Consider the following 15,804-nt stretch of genomic DNA (forward strand, 5'->3'; position numbering starts at 1 on the left):
AGTAATAATAATACTCACCCTTCCACCCCCCAAAAGGCACACATTAAAAGCAGAATTTTTCGTTTTAAAATTGGTTAACATCTGCAAAACTACCAATCATTTAGATGCAGGAAACAAAATTATGTGCCTTGTAATTTAGCTATAGGGACGCGGGTGGCGCTGTGGGTTAAACCACAGAGCCTAGGGCTTGCTGATCAGAAGGTCGGCGGTTCAAATCCCCGCGATGGGTTGAGCTCCCGTTGCTCGGTCCCTGCTCCTGTCGTTCAAAAGCACGAAGTGCAAGTAGATAAATAGGTACCACTCCGACAGGAAGGTAAACGGCATTTCCGTGCGCTGCTCTGGGTTGCCAGAAGCAGCTTATTCATGCTGGCCACATGACCTGGAAGCTGTATGCCGGCTCCCTTAGCCAATAAAGCAAGATGAGCGCCGCAACCCCAGAGTCGGCCACGACTGGTCCTAATGGTCAGGGGTCCCTTTACCTTTTCCTTAATTTAGTTATAATTAGAACAATGCATGCCTAGAGGTAGGCTCCATTGAAATCCACAGGCTTTATTTCAATCTAGGCATCGGGGCGTAAGAGCAGGGATGGTGGCTCATATTTCATCAAGCTGCCAATGCTGACGGCGCAAAAAGAGAGTCAAAATGAGATCGTTCAAGGATTAATCACACCCATGAAAGATTCTGAGCTCCGGCATTTATTGCAATACATTCTGTTATTAAAAGATACATGAATGTCCTCCAAACGGAATTTTTTAATGAAAAATCAAAAATAAATATGAAGAACTAGTAAAAACAAACAATGCTCTGTAAGGTCTTCACACTGGCGTTCCTTCGGCTTGCTTCTTAGGATTTGCAAAGTACTCTCTTGGGAAGAAAAGGGGCCTCTCCAGGTCCAGCATGGGCTCTTCGGTGCTCAGGTTATCCTGCCGCTGCTGAGCGAGGATCATGGCCCGCAGTAGTGGTGGGTAGGGGACGTAGCGAACCGTTTCCTCCTCCACAGGCGTGAAAATCTTAAAGGCCTCCTCCTCATGCCTTGGTACCATGCGCCAGTCGTGATACATGGCCTTGTCGATTTCTTTCACTTCGCTTTCTGTTTTGCCTAAGGAGAAGTTGACACGGTGAAGAGAGCTATGGGCAAATCACACACAGGAAATGTTCACATTCCTACATTTCACACACACAAACACACACCCCCCCACACAAAGGTGGCAGTGACCTGCAGGGCATCCTTCATCCACTAGTGACCCAGGTAAGTAGGGTCAAAATTGAGCTGCCACCTAGTCACAACTTCTGTAGCCATCAAGTAGCAAAAGAACGCCCAAGAGTTTCAGTGCAGGCCTAGGGATGCCAACTGAAAAGTAAGTTTCACTGAGTTCAATAGGCCTTACTCCCAGGTAACCCTACATTAGACCCCTTGCATATACAACAGTTCTGCAGGAGCACAGGCTAAATACAGAATGTGGAACTTGTCCCAGAATCTCAACTTCTATTTCTTTTCTGTTTCTAGCCCCCATGAACACAAATATATATTTGACCCTGCACAGTCGAAGGCAGGGGTGTGGGAAAGGATCTGGATGGAGACGTGGACTCCAAGTTCCCCAGCCTGTTTACTTTGATGGTGGGCAGAGCCACCCACTTGTCAGTCATCTGATGTCATCACGACTCCCAAGTCCTGCTGTTGGCAGCGGTAAACGTCACCTGGAAGCTCTGATTAGGAGCCTTAGAAAGCAACTGTCAATTGTTCACTTGCAACCATGTCTTCACCGGGGCCCACACCTGAGATCAAAATTGACACCATGTATGGCAGGCTTCCTCAGACTTGGCCCTCCAGATGTTTTGAGACTACAGTTCCCATCATCCCTGACCACCGGTCCTGATAGCTAGGGATCATGGGAATTGTAGGCCAAAAACATCTGGAGGGCCGAGGTTGAGGAAGCCTGATATATGGGGTAGGGCATAGTGCTTGAGGAAGCAAGTGTTGGAGACCAAATCAGAAACTAGTTAGGCCCATGGCCAAAGATTCTTCACCACTGGCCTAAGGCAAGGCTTGTTAATCTCAGAACCCATTGGGTTTCTTAAATAAGGCCCCATTTGCACTATGTATTTAAAGCATGGGTAGGCAAACTAAGGCCCAGGAGCCGGAGCCGGCCCAATCGCTTTCTAAATCCAGCCCGCAGACAGCCCGGGAATCAACGTGTTTTTACATGAGTAGAATGTGTCTTTTTATTTAAAATGCATCTCTGGGTTATTTGTGGGGCCTGTCTGGTGTTTTTACATGAGTAGAATGTATGCTTTTATTTAAAATGCATCTGGATTATTTGTGGGGCACAGGAATTTGTTCATCCCCCCCCCCCACACACACAATATAGTCCGGCCCCCCACAAGGTCTGACTGACAGGGGGCCGGCCCCCTGCTGAAAAAGTTTGCTGACCCCTGATTTAAAGCAATATCATACAACTTTAAACAGTCATGGCTTTCGCCAAAGAAACCTGAGCATAGTTTGCTAAAGGTGCTGAGAGTTGTTAGAGACCCCTGCTCCCCTCACAGAGTCACATTTCTCAGAGTTCCCTGGAAAAAGCAGTGTTCGAAACTCCCATTATTCCAGGTGCATTTTGCAACTGGGAATTTTATTAGCACAAGCAATTTCTGAGCTCTGGGTGCAGTACTGCTCCTAAGATTTCAGATTAAAACTACCACTGCTGGTGCTGAGGTGTGGGAGGAGAAATTCCTGCCTCCTCGACTTTCAAGAAATCACTGCAGTGTCAGGTAAGCTGATCGATTCTGCCTCTCAGCTGACCTTACAGAAAGGCAGCGTTTTATTCAACATAATATTCTTAAGAATGTTAAGGGGGTGGGCAGGGGAAGCACGGCTTTGTTTTTTGCAGTCTTCAGATGAGGACTAGACCATGTGAAAAATGAACATAAGATTTTAGCTGCAGTTCATTCATGTTCAGCTTTGTATAGTTATATTTCAAAAAGTACGCCTAGACAATCTGTTATGACACCCGTGACCTAGGTTTAAGGTGCCATTTAGCTCCTAGCTGTCAAATTTCAGTTTCTTAACACTGGGAAAAAGGGATTAATTGTTAAAGCCTCTCAAAGCAGCTCTTCTCTTACCTCGAAACGTCAAGTACCCCCAGGCTTTTCCATGATCCATATTCTGTAACAGAGAATTTGTATTTTGTATTTTACACACGTAGAAATACATATGCTTACATGTACATGGCACCCTGGACTCCTCTGGGAAGAAGAGCATGGTGTCCTTTTTTAATGAAGCATTCGTTCTGAATTGTTTGTGAGATGGTTTATACAACAATGAACATTCACCCCAATTTGCTTCCATGGTGTTTATACATCTTCCTACAAATAATTTCTTCAACCCCCACTCTTCAGTGCAGTTCCCCATCCCCTATCTATTGCCAGAATTGGATACATTGGGCTAAGACAACAGAGCACTTCAAATGGCTTTCAATTCATGGAGAATAAAGTTATCAATGGGTACTAGCCACACTGACTATGCTCTACCTCCACTGTCAGAGGCATTTCTGGGAATCGCAGGTGGGCAGAGTGCTGCTGAGCTCATGCCCAGCTTGAAGTCTTCCCATAGCCATCTGCTCGGCCACTGTGCAAACAGGATACTGAATTGGAAGGCCCACTGGCCCAACCCAGCAAGTGCATTTTATTGTTAGAATTCCTGATCTATTATTGCAGTCATGGGATTTTTGTCTTTCACATGACGGTATATGTTTTGACTCCACAGAGTGGGAAGTGACGGAGACAGGATGTTTGTGTTACTGTGTTCCATGAAGTTGGACTATTGTCCTTTGTTCATTCTCTTTGCTGTCTGATGCTAGAGAGAGAGGGAGCCATGTTGCAGTGCTCCATGTGTGTTTATATGTAAATAAAGTAGATTAGCCAAAATGCTGAGTTGCTGAGGTCTGTCACGCATGATGCTCAAAGACTCTGTGGATCCCTAAGTGTGCCGGTGTTGGTTGGAATCAGTCGCTGTGATGTTCAGGCTGAAGAAAGCTTTTGAAGCTCCCAAACAAACAACCAGGAGGGAGGAAACATACCAGTTGGGCATGTGTCTCTGCCAGAGTCCTACTCAAGTGTAGGCTGAACTCCTGACACTTATGTTCTCATTAATCCACTTTAATTGCTAAATCTGCACTCTCTGAAAGGGACAGTTATCATGGGGGACCCAATCCTTACACACTCCCTTCCAGTAAAAAAAACACCCACCTCGGCTGTGTAATCCACCTTCACTTTGGTGATAACCCAATAACAAGGTTCGTCATACTGCCATAACCAGGATTTGCGTGTGACCATCCGCCCAACGCCAAAGAGACGGAGCCGGCTGAGTAGGGTGAAGAGCCGGTTCTCGTTCCTCACATCCTCCCAGGCCAGGACGGGCAGCAGCTTGCCTGTGTAAGCACGGGTCATTTTCTCATAGTCCACCGCATAGCGCTCAGAGTCTCGAGGCTTATTCTTCAGGGCCAAGTACTCACGGACCTTCTTGGCCATTGCTGCGATTGGGCGGTGGACTTTCTTGCGAGCCATGGCTGTCTGAGAAATGAAAACATAGGTGAGGTTAGTATGTTGGAGTTGTGTCTCAGGGAGACACAGGCTGAAATCTCCACTCAGCTCACTAGATAATCATTTATTATATTTCCATCCCACCCTTCCTTCCAGAGAAGCCCAGGGTGGCAAACAGCAAAGCAATAAAATAATACCATTAAAACAAAAGAATGCATTTTAAAAATGACTTGAAAGCACCTAAAAGCATTTAGCACATCTAATAAACACGTTTTTTAAAAAGTCACATACTGTCACAGCCTATAATTTCAAGGTAGCCAGAAACGGTATCTCTCAGCCATCAACTGTGTGGCTGAACAATAGTATTTTAAAATTCCTTCTGAATGTTAATAATGAGGGATTTAAATGCCCACTCCGTCATGAAGCACACTGATTGACCCTGGGCCAATTAGTGTCTCTCAGCCTAAACTACTACAAAGGGTTGTAATGAAGAGAACCAGGCACATCACCTTGTAGGGAAAGGTGGTATACAAATGTAATAAGTGAATAAATAATATGCTTCATACAAATAAATAAGAATAATTAAAACACATCTTGGAAAACTACCTTAACATGCCTGCAGTTCAGCAGGGTTCCACAGGATTGGAACCACAATACTGAATGCCTGGCTTCTGCATACCCTCCAACAATTCTCCGATGAAAATAGGGACGTCCCATTCCATAATTATAATTTTACTCTTTAAACCCCACACAGCTTACTGGGTTGCCAAAACCACTCTGGGCAGCTTTCAACATATATAAAAACGTAATAAAACATTAAACTTTTTTTTTAACTTCCCTTTACAGGATTGCCTTGAGATGCATGGATAACTCCATACCCTCCCAACATTTCTCCAGTGAAAATAGCGGCGTCTTAAGGAAAAAGCGGGACATTCTGGGATCAGATCAGAAACCGGGACGGCTTCTCTAAATCAGGGACATCCCTGGAAAATAGGGACACTTGGAGGGTCTGCTTTTGGTGGCTACATGCCATGCATCCAAACCATAGCTGTCAACCTTCCCTTTTTTTGCAGGAAATTCCCTTATTCCAGTGCCATTTCCTGCTGCTTCCCACTGCTATCCCGGATTGTTAGATATCCCATAGACTGTCCCCGGGACAGGTGAGGCTGCTGATCCCTTATTTTCGAGGCTGCTGATCCCTTATTTTCAAATCTGAAAGCTGACAGCTATGATCCGAACCATGCGCGGGTTGGGAGCAGAAGCAGTGTAGCATAGTGGTTAGAGTTTCAGACTAGGACCTAGGACACCATGATGCGAATGCCCTCCCAGCCATTAACTCAATAGAATAAATAAAAAGTGGAATTTCCACCCCACAATCATTCCTCCCTTATGCAGCCACCTTACCTTTCACCACTTAACACCAACTGCTTGATCCAACCGCTCTAACATAGGCGATCCAACTCGCTAAATCATCCGGTGCGCAACATTTCCGCTCCTTTTGTGTGTGTGTGAACCCGTAATAACTTGCTAACTCTATGACTGAACGCGTAGAGGTTGGCTACGGACCGTAGACGCTCTAGGAAGCAGGGCCCGCTTTGTAAATAGTCCGGTAGGAAACATTTCCGCTTTCTTCTTCATTGAACTTTATAGGCGCTCTAAGCAAGGGCGGGCCTTCTCAATAAATCATCCGGTAGGCAACACTTCCACTCTATTCTCGGTGGACTCTTATTTTAAGTCCGTGTGGAGGCCAATTCTTTCAGAGTACTTCCTTACATCTTCCGCCGCAACCCAGTCCTCTGGAACTTGCCCCTTCCCGGCTTGGTGGCATTTATTTATTTTTTTAGGGGTGGAAGAAAAGCACCGAGCGGAACTCCCCCCGCGCAGCAACCTCTTTCCGCAGGGACCGTTTAAAAGGCTGCACCGCAGAGAAGCTTCTCTGTCATAGCTTCTTTTGCTGATGAAATCGGTGCAGGGGTGTACCTTTCTTGGTGCTATTGTGGTTGGTAGGCTTGTGGGAGGGATGTTGTGGAGCTCTTGGGGTTTAACTCCCCAATTCTGAGTTTGGTGATCCCTTGGAGCTACTCTCTATTATCACTCAACCGACCAGATAATAGGTTTTGTCTTTGTTGAGGTTGGGTTACTGAGGGAAGGCAGACTGAACGCGGGATTCGCAATGAGGTGGTTCAGTTATAGCGCACAACAAATATGTCCTTAGAAATGCGAAGCAGCAGAGTCTTTAAAAAGAGAAAAATGGTTTGACTATTATACAGTCTCAGCAGTTGGGTGGGGAAAGAGGGGAATTGGTCTGCTGCCTTGGAATTGGAGGAGGGCCAGGGTTGCTTTCATCTTCTAAGTATGGTCTTTCCGCTTCTAGAAAAGGTTGTGGGTTCTCCTAGTTAACTGTGGTACTGAAAATTGTACAGCCTCCTAGGAATCTGTGCTTTTCATATGGTTGTGAGGTTTTTACGTTTATATGTGTGCATATATAAAACTACTTGAAAAGTTGTTGACTTGGCAATGGCAGTTTCTGTCTGATTATTTTTAAAACACTGGGTTGCTTCTAATGATGATCAGGTGAGTTTTGAACTTGTGGCATCCTCATGGAAATTTATTGTCTGAGGTTCTTTAAAATATCTTTGGATATGTTGCAAATCTGCCTGGGACTCTGCAAATGCTTCTGCATTCCTGAACAAACTTTCTTAAGAGGCAGTGTATGAGGATAAATTAAACCATGGAGGAATGTAAAAAGCTTGACGCTCTTGACAGAACCAGCCAGCTTGTCAGAAGAGCCATTACTTGGGAGATCTCTGATTCTGAAGGAGGCAGTGACATCGAATTGCAGGACTCTGTGGCTGTTGTGAGTCATGTGGCAGCTGGTGTTTGGGACCACCTGGACAAAGAAAAGTTGGAAACATGCATAAGTCCAGGTGAACCCAAAGAGTTGCCTTTGCTTACATTAGTGCCCCAAGTAGCATCTTGCTCTCCCAGTCCAGAGAGAAAGAAGAAAAATCAGCCTCCTAAAGGACCAAGAGCAGTGCAGACCAAAGTGAAAGACAGAAAGCTTGAAAGGAAACTGCAAAAAGAAGAGAAAATGAGGAAGAAAAAGCAGTATGCACTAGAAAAAGAGAGACGAAAGGAAGCTGCAGCTGCCTTGAAATCTTTACGGCCTGATCAGTGTATGAAGTACATGACTGTATGTGTGGACCCAGGTAGGGCTTTTATTTCGGTGCTGTTTTTAAACAATTGGGAATTGATCCCTCTGCCTGATTTATTGCAAATCTACCAGTAGATCTTGACCTGGGAATAGGAGGCCTCTTGCATGCAGCTTGTTACTGGGTTCTGTTGTAGCTGCTTCTATCCACTGCAGCAGTGTCACTGGTGGTTCACAGAGCAAGCGGAATTTTTTACTCTCTTGGCACTAGGTATGTTGAGGTCTAGAGGAGAGTGCTTGGGACACTGACCCATAGTGCTGTATAATACAGTTAAGATGTGAATCAGGCCATTTGTATGATCCTTGCCCATCAGGTCTTCTAGAGGATCCTGGTTCAGATGCTTTGCTGGGAGCTTTAGATTCTTTGGAGTGTAAATATCACATTGAACCTCAGGCAGTTCCACACAGCATAACCTGGAAGAGAGATCTCTCCAGTAGTATGTCTTGCATGGTGAGTATTCAAAACTCAGCTGTTAGCTAGGCAAGGCACAGATGAAATATGGAATGTCTTCTACTTAACTCATTTCCTGATTCTGTTCATCTGCTGTTAATAGTGCTTGTAGGCAGGCAGAAAAACAAGCAACTTAAAAATAGAACTTGAGCTGATAATGTATTTACCGGTATATGTATGCCACACATAGAAGCAACTTTAAAATGGATCCTTCTGCAAAATAGGGCTAGTAGTCGAGCATGGCCAGTATCAAACCAGGTTTGTTAAGACTTTCAGGGAGCCAGATGGAGTAGTAGTAGTTTTAAAGGATTTTTTAAAATACCATTTATTTCCTTCTGGAACGGTTCTGTAAGTCAGCAAGTGATGTGTGAAGCTAATAATCTCCTAGCAAATGGTTTTCAGTAACATGCCTTCAGTCTGGAGGTTCCATTTAGTAGTGATTATTAGTACATGACTGTATGTAGTAGTCATTAATAGGCCTCCATGAATTTGGCTAATCTCTTTTTAAAGCAGGAATGGGGAACTCGTAGTACTCCCAGTGTTGTTGGGCTCAAACTCCCATCAGCCCCAGCCAGCATGACAATGCTCAGGGATGATGAGAGTTGTATTCCAGCAACATCTGGAGGACCTCAGGCTCCCCATCCTTGTTTCAAGCCAATATGCTTACATACATATTGTGGCAGTCAATGCCACATAACCAAATTATGCTCTGTGGGGGAAAGAGCCTTTTGTCTGTACTGACAAAATGGTTGACTTTGTTTCTGTAGGATGGCCCCCAGGAAAAGGCTGAAGATGAAAGGGAGATCGTGCTCTTACTGGAGCCTTGGGATTTTCTCAGACGCCTCTACTCTTTAATGCAGGTATGGTAATAGCGTCTCCTGTATCTGCTGTTTAAATATGCCACCTAGATAGCACTGTCCTATGGCCACTCTCAGCAAACCCCCTGGATTGCATTGAGGAGTACTTCTGAGGGTGGCAGAAGTATGTTGTAAAGGTGTCCTAAGCTTATTTAAGGACAATTTCTGGGCCTGGAATTGGGGGGGGGGGGTTGAATTCAGATGTTTCATTTGAACAATTGACTGTTACAGTCAAGTGTAACAGTTACAGCCCTACTGTTATCAGTGGGACTTACTCCTTAGTAAATCTGTTTAGATTGAAGGCTTAGGCATAGCTTCTTACTGGAATGTGTTTGTCTCTACACATCACTGTTCTGAGGATGTGATAAAAATCCATAATCCATTAAAGCGCAAGTGGGGAACCTCCTACTAAAAATGTGAGTATGCTTTAGAAGTTTTGTCTTATTACACAGGTGTTGAAGAGCTAAGTAAGTGAGAGGCAGCATTAAGAGAGTTAGGTTGCAGCAAGCAGTATTCAAGAGGAGATGAGTGCCGGAAGCATTAAGGCCAAAGGTGAGCAGGGAAGAACAGGGATTCTTGCATAGAGCAAAGTTGTTAGACGAGTAGAGATCACAACTGGCTGCCAGTCAGCTACTGGGCCATGTTCAAAGTCTTGTTAACATATAAAGAATTCGGGAGCAGGTTACCTGGAAAACCACCTGCCCATGTACAGAACTATGGCTGGCATAGGGATGTGGCATAACACAAGAGAGAGAGCACTCGTTGTTGTCATCCCCCAAGCCTATGCCTCCCATGGGAAGAGAGAGAAATCTTCCTCATCCTGATTGTGGAGTGATTTTGGCCCCCACACAATGATGCTGCCACTGTCCTAACAGCATTCCCGATTACCGGGCAAATATACAAAGTGGCTATGATCTATCTGAGATAAACTCATCACATGCATACAGACCAGACACATGTGCATCTCACACACCACACATGCCTCCTCTCACTCACTTCCCTCTCTCTGCCCAAGCACATCTCTCCCTCTCTCTTTCACACACACAGAGACCACACATACACCCCCCTTCGCCCTGTCTCTCCTGCTCCTGCCCCCTCTTTTTCACACACACATCTTTCTCCTCTCTCTCTCTCCAAAAGAAAAAACCCTCCCTTCAGAAAAGCACCTGAAAGGGATGGAGGAAGTAGCTGGCTGCCAACAACGTTGAACAAAATGACTTGCAGTGCATTCCCATATCTCTGAATATGGTAGCAGAGCATCTTCTTTTGCATGTTCAGTTCGCAGCATCCCCTGAAAGGGCTGGCAGAGACCCCTGCCTGAAACCATGGAGAATTGTTGCCAGGCTAGATGGATCAATGGCTTGACAATTTCCAGGAAGGGCCATAGTTCATCTGCTCATCTGTACAGCAACTGCTTTGCATGCATGCAAAAGATTCCAGGTTCAATCATTGCTGTCTCAGTTGAGCTGGGAGAAGCCCCTGCCTGAAACTCTGGATAGCTGCTGCCAGTTGATGTAGATGGTATTGAAACGGGCAAAGGGCCTGACTCTGTATAAGGCAGTTTCCTTGGTTTCTCTAAGTGTGGGATTGTGGCAAGGTATGAGAACATAAATGTATTATAGTGGTAATACATGAGTTCATCACTCAAACCCTTTTTGCACTAGCTGGAGCTTCCACACCATTTTCAAAAGCAACTCCATGTAGAGCCAATTGCAGTCACCCAGCCTAGGTTTCGCCATAGCTTTACTGACATGCATGCTATGTCACAACATGCTCACACCATTGGCATCCCCCAGTGAGATGCCCAGGAAGTGACAGGGACTGTAATGCTGTGCAACTCAAACTCTCCATATACTGTCTCCACACACCTACATCTAAATTAAGAAAATTAACACAAATTACTCTACACATGCTGGGGGGCTGGACTAGCTGAGCTCCTCCCTAGCTGGACCAAAAACTGTTTTTAAGTTCTTATGGAAAGGCTTCTTGTGTATGCATGTCTGTGACACTGTCTTCTTTTATTTCAGAGCATGAGCCCTGGCAAGCAGCAGAATGTGCCTGATCTCACCCGAATGTTGCCCTTTAGCAGCCCGAAAGATTACTGTGCAATCTCCTGCAGCGTGGCAGTCATTGGACTAGATGCCTACCAATGGTACATGTATGGGGAGGGCAGCTAAGTTAGGGGTGAGAAGTGACCTGTCTTCCACATGGCAAGTAGCTCAGTGGTAGAGCACACACTTGGATGCAGAAGGCCTCGTGTTTAATCCCCACCACCTCTATGTTGCTTCATGAGATTACTGAATTCTCTCCTGGTGGTAAAGGCAACGTACAGAAAGAAAGATAAAGAGAGCTTAGACATTATAAAGTAATTTTGATCTGCTTTATTGAGTGCACTTTACATGGAAAATAGAGATGACTCATAAGAACATCAGAAGAGCCCTTCTGGACCCCCGAATCCAGTATTGTAAATCGCGTCACTCACAAGAGCTTGAAAACTAGCAATTTGTTGTTCTGATCTGAACTGCTTAGGTATAACCAGCATCGTGGACACCAGCAGGAAGCACTGAATCCTGGGCAGGAGGAGGCGCCAGGATTCCAGCCTGGCCCAGAACTGTTGATGACAGAGCATCAAATACAGGAGGTGAATACAATTACCAGGAGTGAGCCAGTTGTGAGCCAGGGGAGGAGCTTTTGGAGAAGAGGGACAAGGCTATCAATGGCCAGTTTTGCTTCCACTGTCAGAGGGAATGCACCTCTGAATTGCAGTTGCTGACAGCCACTAGTGGGGAGTGCTCTTTACTCAGGTCCTGCTTACAGGCTTCCCATATAGGCATTTAGCTGGCCATTGTGAGAACAGGATCCTGAACCACGTGGGTGAGCAAGGTTTTCTTACGCAAGTTATTCTAGAAATAAAAAAGGATTTATTCTTGAAGGGGAGTTTTGTCAATAGTTCAGCAGCCTTGATAGCTAAATGATGCATAGAGACAGTACTCTTGTGGCTACCATATGCAGATAGCAAATGGAGGAATGCCATTGCCTTTATGTTCTGGTTTGCCAGCAACCAAAGGCCCCCTCTTAAGGTTCACAGATGGAAACTTAACCATGTAGTGTAGCAGAGGCGTGAGACAGACCTTCCTTCCTTCCTTCCTTCCTTCCTTCCTTCCTTCCTTCCTTCCTTCCTTCCTTATTCCTTCCTTCCTTCCTTCCTTCCTTCCTTCCTTCCTTCCTTCCTTCCTTCCTTCCTTCCTTCCTTCCTTCCTTCCTTCTTTCCTTCCTTCTTTTTTCTAAGGAGTGGCAGAGCTCCTCTGGAAAGCAGCCTCATTGGCCCACTATTTTGTTTCCCCACAATCCTCCAGATGTTGCATTAGTCCAGAGCACTGTGTGAAAAACAAAATGACAGCCACTATCGAAACATAGTGCCTCCCACTATTGGCTGCTATCCCCCATACCCCAATGCCCTGGACTGATGCAATGAGGGCAAAACAAAACGGTCCTTGCTAGCTGAAATTCGGCCACGAGAGCTGAATCCTATTGGAAGGCAGGGAGAACCAAAGACAGGTGGGTATCAGCATTCTGTAAGTCTTCTTAAGAGTGCTGGGGCCTTGCTTGCTATGCCCAAAGTGTGACACAAAAGTTAGGGCATGCTTTAAGTCCATGGACTTCAGTGGCCTTAAGTGTAACTGTGTTGGATGTAGGTCTGTGTTCATAGATGATGCCTATTTATTCCGTCTGCCTGTTGCTCCTGCAGGCTCTGGTGGTGCTACAACTCTGGAGTAACACCGGTGTCTCATTCCTGGAGACATGGCAGGAGTTTGCCCAGCACATTTCTGCAATGACCAAAGCTATTGCACAGCGCCCATATAAGTGAGTGCCTTTTGCCACAGATCATCTTTGCAGCCTCGTTTCTCTTCAAAGCTCTCCCCTCCCCCCTTAGTTGCAAGTGTCTGTTTTATAAAGCCGGAATCCCTCTAATGTGTGCACAAGTAGCGTGAATGAAAAGGAAGCCTCCCAATTCTTTATTGAAGAAAAACCGATAGAGACACAGACATATGTACCTGGTTCATGTTAGTAATATGATACCATTTGCAAGAAGAAAATCCATACCTTGCCATCTCGACTCTTCTTCTGAGGCAACCAGGTGAAAAAAGGAACACTTTCTTTGCTACTGCTTCCTGATAAATTTGGGGAGTTTATTTTTAACTCAAAAACAATAGGACTGTGTTTTAGAAGAGGCATCTGTTGTTTCTCTCACATGCACATGGAGGGATGCCCCCCCTGAGATACTTGATTTTCTCCAGAAATATTGTTTAGGCATATGAAGATGCTTGCATGTTTATCTATTAGTCAGAGGTTTGTAAGTGAGCAACACTTAGAACATTCTGAGGGCTTTGTTCGGTTTTTAAAGACATCTCATCTCAAGCAGCCTGTCCCTTTGCCTCTTCCCACAGGAAACAGCAGGGAAACCAGCCTTTCTCCTTCTGCGCTGATGGTGGCTGGGCCAGTGGAGTGCGTGTGCAGAAAGATGGGACGGGACTCCGACAGGCCTGGCTGAGGCAAATCCAGCAGCTTAACCGAACCAGCCCTGCCATGGCAGCAGCCATCACCAAAACATACCCTTCACCACAGCTGCTGCTAGAGGTCAGTTCACATCTTGGATTGCTTTGTCGTTGGCTAATCAGCAGGCCTCCAGAGAGGAGGAAGGCAAACCTGCCACAAAGCAGGTAGGCAGATCTAGCCCTCCTCAAAATATCTCGAGGGCTGTTGCAGAGAAGAGGGCCAAGGCTTTCTCCCCTGCTGCTCCAGAGGAGAGAAGTAAATTGAATGGGCCTCAACAGACCCACAGCAAAATGTGGCTGGGCTTTATTCCCAATGGTTAGTTAGCATTTGGTGCCCTTTGGGTGTGCTCAGTTGTCACTGAGAGATTATTTATTATGGGGAGACTCCCTTAGGGTCCCCTGGAGACAGAGTCATCTTCTGGTTTACTCCCATTTTTCTACATTGCAAAGCTTCCGTGGACACTCAAGCACCAAAAATTCAAGACTCAAGCCACGCGGTGCTTGAACCCACAACCCTGAGAGTAAGACTCTCGTGCACTACCGACTGAGCCTAAACGGCCTCAGCCAAGTATACCTGAAGGAGTCTCTCCACCCTGCATTGTTCAGCCCAGATACTGAGGTCCTCCAAGGGTCTTCTGGTGGTTCCCTCACTGCGAAAAACAGTTACAGGAAATCAAGCAGGTCTTCTTGGTAGCAGCACCCTCCCTGTGGAATGCCCTCCCTTCACATGTCAAGGAGATATGTAACTTTTAGAAGACATCTGAAGGCAGACCAGTATCGGAAAGTTTTTAATGTTTGATGTTTTACTATGTTTTACAAATGCTGTAAGCTGCCCAGAGTGACTGGGGAAACCCAGCCAGATGGGCAGGGTATAAATAATAGAATTATTACTATTCCAGCTCTTCCTGATAAGGATCTAACAACATAACCTTCTCTTTGCATGTTGAATCAATGGCTTTCCAATTACTGAACACCTATTTAATCCAATAGGGCATAATATAGGTTCAGAATGGCTCTACATTCTACACTGGAGGAAATCATCAGGGTTGTCTATAGCCAATTTATTTTTCCTTTTTTTAAGGCCTACAGAGAGTGTGGCACAGACAAAGAAAAACAGCTCCTCCTAAGTGACATTCTGGTCAGAAGTGAAGAAAATGAGAGGGAGCGGCGGATTGGCCCAGACTTGTCCCGTCGGGTCTACCTCTTCATGATATCTACCAATCCAGAGCTTGTTTTAGACCTAAGTGCCTAGGTGAGATAGTCAAAGGCCAGAATCTCATGTTTTCTAATCACTGAACCTGTTTCTGTATTGCTGGTTTTTGCAGAATGGACCTCTAGAAAGCAGTAAATGTGCACAAATACCATCAAGCCTCTTGAATTATTCCACCTGCCCTTGAAATTCTCATTCAGTGAGGATTGCCTTGCAGTAGCCTTTTCATATCTTCATACAAATCTGTAGTGTTAGCCCCACTTGGACCAAGTTACCCAAAGGATCACCTGTCTCTACGTAGGCCTGCAAGAGGCCCTGATGGAGTTTCCCTTCTATCAGAGTTATACCAAGTTACCATTAAAAAGGCCACCATAGTGATTGTAAGAGCATGCCACAAATTAGGACCAAAGAGTCTCATTTTAGCACCTGGTAAAGCCCTTTTAGTTCCCCTACCTTTTTAAATCTAAAGCAGTTGATATCTCAACTGGCCGAAATGTTAAAGATACATAGGAATGGCAGTGTCAGAAGTCCCACCACCTTGTGATGTTAGAGGGGCAGTGGAATATGCAACTGTGTTGTGTTATGGCCCCCAGGTTGTGCAATATGCTCAAGGACTCATGACACCATCATTGTATATGTTGTCAAGCCATTCCTCTATTCACAACACTTGGGTGAATGGATTTTTACCCTCCTATTATTTTGCTGCTTGTGTGACTGTTTAGTTTTGCAGTTTTAATTAATCCTTTATTTGAAATTGCAGTAATTTATGTAACCTGCCCTGAGACCATTTGGCAGGGGAGATACCATGATCACATTTGGTGAAGGGCAAGAGATAGCTTTGTGACTGATATGCAGTAAGGCAGCAAATTTTCAACTCCCAACAATAGCAGCAAAAGAGCATTTAATTAGTAAATTAGGATGCAGCAACAAATAAAGCTTGGAAGAAGCCCAATATGAGATCTTTATGTGTCAGGAATGTAAAC

The 15,804-nt window shown here is 45.2% G+C and overlaps 2 protein-coding genes across 2 annotated transcripts; one reads left to right on the top strand and one right to left on the bottom strand.

The window, feature by feature from the left end:
• Positions 1-674: 674 nt before the first annotated feature.
• MRPS34 (mitochondrial ribosomal protein S34) lies at positions 675-6,082 on the bottom strand. The gene is made up of 4 exons (XM_081888097.1): positions 5,941-6,082; positions 4,243-4,566; positions 3,118-3,160; positions 675-1,099 (listed from the first exon to the last, which is right to left on the bottom strand). Exons 2-4 carry the CDS (start codon positions 4,558-4,560, stop codon positions 816-818), a joined length of 645 nt encoding a protein of 214 aa, XP_081744223.1. The 5' UTR covers positions 4,561-4,566; positions 5,941-6,082; the 3' UTR covers positions 675-815.
• A 177-nt stretch (positions 6,083-6,259) lies between these two features.
• EME2 (essential meiotic structure-specific endonuclease subunit 2) lies at positions 6,260-14,975 on the top strand. The gene is made up of 8 exons (XM_081888027.1): positions 6,260-7,745; positions 8,062-8,198; positions 8,966-9,058; positions 11,083-11,207; positions 11,585-11,696; positions 12,804-12,919; positions 13,504-13,693; positions 14,693-14,975. Exons 1-8 carry the CDS (start codon positions 7,268-7,270, stop codon positions 14,861-14,863), a joined length of 1,422 nt encoding a protein of 473 aa, XP_081744153.1. The 5' UTR covers positions 6,260-7,267; the 3' UTR covers positions 14,864-14,975.
• Positions 14,976-15,804: the final 829 nt, after the last annotated feature.

Source organism: Podarcis melisellensis (assembly GCF_964234715.1).
Source record: "Podarcis melisellensis genome assembly, chromosome: 14".
Classification (NCBI taxonomy): Eukaryota; Metazoa; Chordata; class Lepidosauria; order Squamata; family Lacertidae; genus Podarcis; species Podarcis melisellensis.

Coding starts and splice junctions, on each gene's coding strand:
- MRPS34 (XM_081888097.1), bottom strand. CDS start 4,560: ATGGCTCGCAAGAAAGTCCACCGCCCAATCGCAGCAATGGCCAAGAAG. Junction 3,161..4,242: donor AGGTGGATTACACAGCCGAG/GTGGGTGTTTTT, acceptor TCTCTGTTACAG/AATATGGATCATGGAAAAGC. Junction 1,100..3,117: donor GGGGTACTTGACGTTTCGAG/GTAAGAGAAGAG, acceptor ACTTCTCCTTAG/GCAAAACAGAAAGCGAAGTG.
- EME2 (XM_081888027.1), top strand. CDS start 7,268: ATGGAGGAATGTAAAAAGCTTGACGCTCTTGACAGAACCAGCCAGCTT. Junction 11,697..12,803: donor CAGAGCATCAAATACAGGAG/GTGAATACAATT, acceptor TTGCTCCTGCAG/GCTCTGGTGGTGCTACAACT. Junction 12,920..13,503: donor ATTGCACAGCGCCCATATAA/GTGAGTGCCTTT, acceptor CTCTTCCCACAG/GAAACAGCAGGGAAACCAGC.